Source organism: Amphibalanus amphitrite, unplaced genomic scaffold (assembly GCF_019059575.1).
Source record: "Amphibalanus amphitrite isolate SeventyFive unplaced genomic scaffold, NRLGWU_Aamphi_draft 000208F_arrow, whole genome shotgun sequence".
NCBI classification, from domain to species: Eukaryota; Metazoa; Arthropoda; class Thecostraca; order Balanomorpha; family Balanidae; genus Amphibalanus; species Amphibalanus amphitrite.
In genome coordinates, this window is record NW_024881703.1 from 402,713 (window position 1) to 411,515 (window position 8,803).

Here is an 8,803-nt window from a genome sequence, read left to right on the forward strand (position 1 = left end):
CAATAAGTATTTTACCAATCATGTCAAAAATTCTGGAAAAAATTATATATAACCAAATGTCAGACTTCATAGCAAATGAAGATCTCCTCTCACAATATCAATTTGGTTTCAGGAAAAAACATTCAACATACATGCCGATAATGCTCATCCAAGAATATATAACAAAAGCTTTTGAGGAGAATGAATTGGTAGCAGGAATTTACCTGGACCTATCCAAAGCATTTGACACAGTTGATCATACTATACTTATACAAAAACTAAATAGGATGGGCTTTCGAGGAAACAGCCTCAAAATTATAAAGTCATATCTAAAAGATCGCATGCAAATAGTACAAATTGAAGAGACTCAATCAAATGTCAGAGAAATTAATATTGGTGTTCCACAAGGATCAATCTTAGGGCCACTTTTGTTTATTTTGTATGTTAACGACATAGTTGATCTGAAAATAGGAGTGCAATTTATGTTATATGCTGATGATACAGCAATATTTTTCAGACATAAAGACATTAAAGCACTAGAAAACAAGGTAAATATAGCGCTGTCAAACATATCAAACTGGTTAGAAGCCAACTATCTCACAATAAATACATCAAAAACCTTCCTACAGGTGTATACTAAACGCAAAACAAGTGAAAATTTCAATACATTCATAAATGGTGTTAAAATAAAGGAAATGACAACAATTAAGTACCTGGGAATACTCATTGACTCTGATTTAAAGTTTGCATCTCACATTAGCAGCGTCTGTAACACAATCAGCAGAAATATAGGAATGATTGCTAGAGTGAAAAGATTCCTTCCTAAACAGCAAATTCTTCAACTATATAATTCTCTTATCTTCCCCTACATAAACTACTGTTGTTTCATATGGGGTTCAAACTAGGTGACTTGCTTGCTCCGCGCGCATGATTGGGCCACAGGAGATTTGCAGCAGCCAAACGACGGGATTAGCCAATTCGAGCAGTGAATGTTTATGTGAAATCTAGCAGCAGCGATTTACCTAACTGGGCCAGGGGACAGGTCACAGTAGTTGACATGGCGAATCATTCTGACATGAATTCAGAAGGTTGACAGTGGTAATGCTGGCGTGCTAAGCTACGCTACAAAACAGCCCTGTGTAGGCAGCATGCTCAGTAGGAGAAAAAGAGCAGTGAAGTAGAAGTAGTGTACATGTAGCGGGCTGCTATGGCGATACACAATAGGAAGGCCGATTAGGAAACAGAAGTAAGCAAAGTGTCAAAGCGGCATTAGGCGACACACTGACCGGATTAGACACAGTCAGAATGACTTGCTGGGATTAGCTGGACTGGTCTGGTCCGATTGCCTGGCAGAGCTTATCGGATCCGGGGTTTGTTGGCGTCAGCTGCGGTTGCTGGCGGCAGCCGGTGTCGATGACTGACGGCCCTGCTGGTTAACTGCATGGTGGCGAGAAATGTAGTCAGGGACGGCATAAGGAAGTCAAAAGGCTCGGAGTCTTAGCCAGGCATAGTTCAGGGTCGCCGTGCCGGGGTGATGGATAGATTGTGGGTTTTATAGGGAACATCAAGGTCGGCTCCGCACACTGAACACAGCCTGTTACCAGGGTGCACTGTCGTGGAAGTGCTCCGAGCGCGCACCCCGCCCTTAACACGTTTTTAAAGTAACTTTGAAATATGAGCATGATTGGGCCACAGGAGATTTGCAGCAGCCAAACGACAGCCAAATATGATTTGAGCACAATGAAATGAGTTAAGCACACTGAAATGTCAATGTCAGCCTCCTGATGAACTTACGTTAACGATGTCAAACTTTTAGTATAACGGTTAAGGGCCCGTTACGTCAGCGCGTACCGGCACACACACACTCACCCGCCATCATTCACCACTCCAAATACCTACAGCACCGAAAGGGTTAAGCACAGGATGCAGATGCAGCCACGCACTCACTCACTGGCACTCCCAGACGTAAGACTCGCCCCGCAGCGGTTTAGACTCCCCCTATCAAGGGGTGAAGTGTCCGATCGATCACACGACACGGACTACAGACGTTCACACGTCTGAAAGGGGGTCTCACAACCAACAGCGACGCGCTAACATTTCCAGACTAAAAAATCCCAGCACACGGACCACCAGCCGTACCACACGACTGACCACAGGAGTATCTGACCGCTCTTGGACGCCGCCGCCTGACTATACTTCCGATAACGTTTAAGATTACGCCCGATGACGCACCCGCTTCCTAACGCCCAATACGATTGGCCGCAGCCTACAGTTGGCCGTCGACATTGACCACCCGGACAGTCAGAGTGGCCCTCCCACTCAAGGAGCAAGGGCTTCCTCCGGCCACTCCGGGCTCAACGTCATAGCAAGGGTGAAGGACGGCACAACGCGGGGTACATCCGATCGTCGCTCGACAACCGAACTAAGATAACGCCCCATAACGCACCCGTATGACGCCCGATCCTGGCGCGCGCACCTCAAAGAACCTCTCTGTATACGACATTCCGCGTGCGATGGTTGTGCGTGGAAAGCACCTCGACTGAATCAAAGCTGCCTACGCGCGAGAGAGCCACGTAGAACTGGCCATGAGTGAAGGCCGGGGATGGCAGATAGATGCCCACGCGTCGCTTAGTCTGCCCTTGGCAGCGATTGATGGTCATGGCGAATGACAGCTTGACGGGGAACTGACAGCGGCGGAATGGTCGGCCGATGCCGGAATCGACAGCGCTCACCACCAGAGGGAGGCGCGGCAAAAACAGCGTCTCGCCGCGCGCGACTCCACTGGCGATTCGCAGCTCGAGCACGTTAGGCGCGGCGCGCAGCACCGTGCACAGCGTGCCGTTCACGACGCGTGGAGCATCGAGGTTGCGCATCAACACGACCGGGGCGCCGACCTTGACCTGAAGTCGATGCGACGGCATGCCCGACACGTCGATGGCATTGAGCACCTCGGTGGGCACCGGAGGCCCGTGATCCTCGTTGTCGTCGTCACTGATGGTGTCGACGCTAGCGTAGTTGACTGTTTCGCCGGGAAGAAGGGCCAGCGCGGCCTCGTTCGCCCTGTCAACGGTCGCATTTAGCGGCGAGAGGATGGCGCGCTCATGCAGCCACTCCTCATCACGGTGTCGCTCGGCCATGTCAGGGAAGATGCGATCGACCAGCGCGGCGAGACTGCGCGCGGGACTGACCACCAACTCGGGCACCTGCACCGTGTCCGGCTGTGCCACGACGGGCAGCCGGCCGTCACCGACGCGCAGCAGGAAGTTGGCGAACTCACCGGCCTGATCATCGCCGTTCAGCGCCCGCATGTTGGTCGCGAGCTCCATGGTGTCGATCCGAGGCCACATGGGCGATGACTTGAGGCAGGCGTCAACAACCTCTGCGCGCCCGCCGCGCTTCACCACTGGCAGAATCTGTCTCCAGTCGCCAGAGAGCAGCGTCAGAACGCCGCCAAACAGCTCTTGCCTGTCGCGGACGTCTTGGAGAGCCCGGTCGACCGCCTCAGTGGCGCGCCGGTTCGTCATGGCCGCTTCGTCCCACACAATGAGGCGACAGCGGCGAAGGTAGTCGGCCTCGGGAGAGCGGCGATCAATGCCGCAGACGTTCTCGTTGTCAGGATGCAGCTGCAGAGGGATCTTGAACCGATGATGGGCAGTCGTGCCGCCCTCCAACAAACTGGCTGCGATGCCGGATGTGGCCACTGCAACTGCCACGCGCCCCTGACTGCGGACCTTGGCCAGCAGCAGGTTCTCCAAGAACGTCTTCCCGCAGCCGCCTGGAGCCTGCAGGAAGATGACACCCGACTCGTCGTTGTCCAGCCGTCGCATCACCTCGTCATAGACGGCGCGCTGGTCATCAGTCAGACGCGGCTCGTCGCGTTCAACGCGCTCGGCCAGAGCGACCGGGTCAAACTCGGGGCCGCCGGGCGGCTCGTCGTCGTCGCTATCGGCGGCGGCGGCGGGGTCCAGCACCGGTGGAACTGGCAGCCCGTACTCGGCCAGGGATTTGCCGTGCAGCCGGCGCAGAATGCCAGCGATCCTGCGCAGCGCCTGCTCGCGCACTTCGTCCTCGGTGAGACCGCGTCTGCCAGCTGCGCGAGCGGTGTGCTGACGGCGAGCGATGTCCTCCGACATGGCGTCCCGGAACCTCATCCACAGCGCCATGGGATCGCACGTAGCCTCTCCCTCGATCAGAATCAGAGCGAAGAGGAAGCGCAAACCACCTGGAAAACGCGTCACGGTCGCCTCCTCCATAGCGCGCGTCCAGTGCGCTCCATCCTCGAGCAGCCCCAGTGCGGAGCACGCCTCACGCATGGTGGCACACACGCGGCCATCGACCGTGCGGAGGTGCTCGTAAGAGCGCGGACCTCGGACGTTGAGGAGGAGCAGGCGAAGAAAGAAAACTTCCCCCGCGCGCGGCGTCGTGGTGAACACGCGCGACAGCGTGGCAGCGGCGAACACGCCCGGCACCTCGGGATGAGGCTGGCCTTGGAGGCGCCGTCTCCAGTGGGCCGGACGGGCATCTGCGCCCCGGCCGCGTCGTGCCTGCCACGTATAGTACCGCGGCACCTCTGTGTAGAGGAGCGTCGCCGCGAACTCGTCATGCTGGCACAAATCGAAGAAGGATGTCAGCATGGAGGGATTGGCCTGCTCGCCCGCCAGGACGGCTTCCAGATTTGCGTCGCCACGGAACACGACGCGCCTCTCATCGTCAGCCAGATGAAGCTGCAGCCGCTGGACTGGCGGATAATGGACATGGATCGGCCGCTCGGCCAGCCGCCACGATGCCTCCATGGACCCAAGGTACCGACTGTCCCTGTACTGGGCCACCTCGTCGATCACTCCGTCTGGCTGAACCGCAAACATGATCCTATCAGAGCCCTTGGTGACATACTTGATGCAATAGCGGATCGCCCCCATCGCGTGCGTGATTACCTCGACGTTGACATGGGAGTCCAGCGCGCGAAGGATGTGAGGATTGTAGGGGACGATCCAGCGGTTATCGATCTCAACACCGCGCCGGCCGGGCGTCTGCGCACGTCGACCGCCGTCTTCCGGCGCGCGCCGCCTGTACTTCGGATAGCTGCGCTCTGGCAGCTCTGTGGCCTCCAGGTACGGCCGCGGATATCCGACGCTGCATCGGCCGTCCTTCATGCAGACAGATTGCGGGTTCAGCGCACCGCACGGACCGTGCACCATCTTGGCGCAGACGATCGCGTGAAGCTCTGGATCAGTCTCCGGATCGGGCAGCTCAGCGCACACGCACGCGTCCACGTCTTCTGCGCGAGGCTTGTCGGCGGGCACGACCCACAGCAGGATGTGAGCGTGCGGCAGGCCACGCTTCTGCCACTCAATCGTGTGCAGAATGGCCCGCTGCCGACCCAGGATGCCGCCTCGCAGCTGCTTCAGCAGCGCCTGCAGCTTCAGGCCAAACACCTGACTTACAATGTCAGGGTGGTCGCACGGCCGATCGTGGTCACCCGGCCTCTCCCCCGGGTAGAGGGTGCGCAGAGTTCCCTCAATCTCTGGCCAGGCCGGGTTGCACGTCACGGTGATGAAGAAGTCGGCCGCGCCGAATTCTCGAACGTAGCAGAGCGCGTCCTGCAACTTGGCCATCATGTAGCGAGGGCTACCGGTCACGGATGCCGGCAGCACCACACGTCGACCGACGGCTCGCGCGTGCTCCTCGCCGTCAGCGAGCGCGTCACGCACACCACGGATTGTCTCAGCACGGAAGCCATTCAGGCCATCCTGGTGGGTGCGCACATAGGACAGACGGTCGGCTTCGACCTTGAGCAGGGTGTCTACCAGGTACTGTTGGTACAGTCGGCCGCCTCTTGGAATGAGATTAAAGTGGCCTGGTCGGTAGCGCATGTGGAACGCCGCGTACTGACGCATTGTGACCCCACGCTCGGTCTTCAACTGGAGTGACCACCCGTCAGTGCCACGCGGGTGCAGCAGCACATAGAGTAGCGGATCGTACTGGCGACTCAGCTCGCTGATACGGGACAGCCGTCCGCCGCGCTCGCGTACGACGATGTCGCGTCGACCCCCCATCTCATCGGGCATTAGGACTGCCACCTCGCGACCTATCGGAAGATTGAACCGACGCTCGTGCTCCGACCGCGGCCGGTGTTCGGCCGACAGAACGATCCGACAGTTCGGCACACCGCGCGCCATCATCAAAGCCGGCTGGAGCGCACGCACGTAGTTGTTGTGCTCGTGCAGCATGCCCATCAGGATGTTAAGAACGACTCTGTCCAGACCGCCACACATGTTGGCACGTCGCTCGGTGGCCTCGTCGGCGTCCAGGAAATATATCTGCATGAATTGCTCGTCGCCTTCGCGAACGGGCAGAAGAGCTCCCATGCGGTGGCAAACGTTACCCTGAACGGTGAAGGCCGCGTGGTAAGCTCCGTCGTGTCGCACAACGTTACATCCCATACTGGCCAGCTGAAAGGCCGTGTTGTAAGCGCGGATTTTCTCGCGAAATTCTCGATAGTATGGCGTGCCAGGGGTCATGAGTTCCACCAACTCGTCCGGCGGCGGGGGATGGAAGTCAAGCTGCACCTTACCCTGATGGCAACAGGCGCCTACGGGCTCGGCACGCCAGCGCAGCGCTCCGCAATGGGCACAGACAGTGTCCATTCGGCCCAGCTGCATGCCAGCCGGCGGCTCGAACTCGGCGGGGACATAATTGCGAGCCAGCAGGTGCTGGTCGCCGCGACGACGGGCGGGCGCGTCCGCCGGAGCCTGCCCATCAGCGCCGCCCACTGCCTCCGCGTCGTGCGCATCGGCCGCGGGCCGGCGCGCCGCTGCGCCGTCTGGCGCATCGACCGCTGCCGCTTCGACAGCGTCTACAGCACCGTCGGGCGGGTCGGGCGGGTGGGGCGCCGCCTCTCCTACAGCGCCGCCCACTGCCTCCCCGTTGGGCGCATCAGCCGCGGGCCGACGCGCCGCTGCGTTGTCTGGCGCATCGGCCACTGCGGCCTCGACAGCGTCTACAGCACTATCAGGCGGGTGCCGCGCCGCCTCTCCTACAGCGCCGCCCATTGCATCCGCGTCGGGCGCATCGGCCGCGGGCCGGCGCGCCGCTACGCCGTCTGGCGCATCGGTCGCTGCCACCTCGACAGCGTTCACAGCACCCTCGGGCGACGGCGGCGCGGGCGCGACGTCCGCGATATCACCCACCACCGGCGGTTGGAACGCGACCGGTGGTTCAACCGGTTGGTCCGCCACGCCCGCAGCAACAGGTGGCTCAAGACCTGCGCCGTCTCCGCCTGCCCTGACCTCAGCGCGAGCCGCAGCCATGCCCTCACGATTGCGTCGCCGACGCTCGGCGAGCTCAGCCTCCGATTCCAGCTCCTCCGCGTCGGGCGCATCGGCCGCGGGCCGGCGCGCCGCTACGCCGTCTGGCGCATCGGTCGCTGCCACCTCGACAGCGTTCACAGCACCCTCGGGCGAGGGCGGCGCGGGCGCGACGTCCGCGATATCACCCACCACCGGCGGTTGGAACGCGACCGGTGGTTCAACCGGTTGGTCCGCCACGCCCGCAGCAACAGGTGGCTCAAGACCTGCGCCGTCTCCGCCTGCCCTGACCTCAGCGCGAGCCGCAGCCATGCCCTCACGATTGCGTCGCCGACGCTCGGCGAGCTCAGCCTCCGATTCCCGCTCCTTCCTGAGTCGTTTACGTTCGCGATCCCGCTCACGTCGCGCGGCCGCGACGTCCGCGGCAAGAATGACCGGCGGCTGGGCCCCTGACGGACCGGCAACCGGCGCTGCATCGACCACTGCCTGATGGGAAGGGCCCGCGCCACCTGTCTGGCCTCTCTGTCTGGCACGGGCCAGAGCCCTACGTTCACGATCACGTTGCAGGCGAAAAAGTCGCTCAGCCTCAGTTTCCCGCTCTCGGGCGAGGCGCTGACGCTCGCGTCTTTGCGCCCGTCTCGCGGCCGCGGCGTCCACCGGCGGATCTACGGACTGACTGTTACGTTGACCGTTTTCAGCTGCATCACCATCGACCATCAGACCGTCAGCGCGCCGAGCCGCCGTCTCCGGCGCTGACCCCGGGGGGTCGGCGGCGGTCGGGCGATCCGGCGACGCAGGCGGAGGTGTTTGACCTGGCATTGCGAGCAATTCTGGAAATGGATAAGAGAACGGAGTTACGATGAGGACGGAGGACCTGCAAAGAGGAGGCAAATAGGCAGCACTGACTTCTCTTCCCCATAATCCATAGCATTGTTTATTATCAATAATCTTAAATGCAACACAATGTAAAACATCCCTGATGGGAAAAACAAATGCTCGAGAGCCTGTGATAATAGCTATCATTGGAAAAAGCATGTTAGCAATATTTCCCAGTCAGAGTTACCCGCGGCCGTTTTTTGCGAAGTTATTCAACAAAAACTGAACAGTACCTTGGCGAACTTGGCCTGACCTCAGAGGTCACCGTTTGACCTAGGACCGTAAAATCGGGTACCAATCTCTGCGTCTCGTAACGGCGCACACGCTCGTTTTTTCCGCGACGCGCTAGCTCTACCGAGGGCGAAATGGCGAGGGGGGAGTCGTACCCGCCCCCCCCCCCTAGGCCGGCGCGTATTGAAAAAGTGAACCTTCCATCAAAACTTACATTACAATACATTTTACACATACATTTTAAGCACCAAACTGCCACCTGCTGAGTGAGGTAAGGTTGGGCTATGTTAGGTAGGATTTGGTCAAGGCAGGTTTGGTTGTGCAAATTTCAATTTGGTCAAGTTTCTAAGTCAACTGATGACTGGCTGGAGATCATCAAAATGTATATCGTCTAACAGGAAAAAACTTTT

General features: G+C 58.8%; 1 protein-coding gene across 1 annotated transcript; it reads right to left on the reverse strand.

The window, feature by feature from the left end:
• Positions 1-2,456: 2,456 nt before the first annotated feature.
• LOC122385092 lies at positions 2,457-7,598 on the reverse strand. Its single transcript, XM_043373098.1, has 2 exons — positions 6,840-7,598; positions 2,457-6,554 (listed from the first exon to the last, which is right to left on the reverse strand). The coding sequence occupies exons 1-2, from the start codon at positions 7,596-7,598 to the stop codon at positions 2,457-2,459; spliced, it is 4,857 nt and encodes a 1,618-aa protein (XP_043229033.1).
• Positions 7,599-8,803: the final 1,205 nt, after the last annotated feature.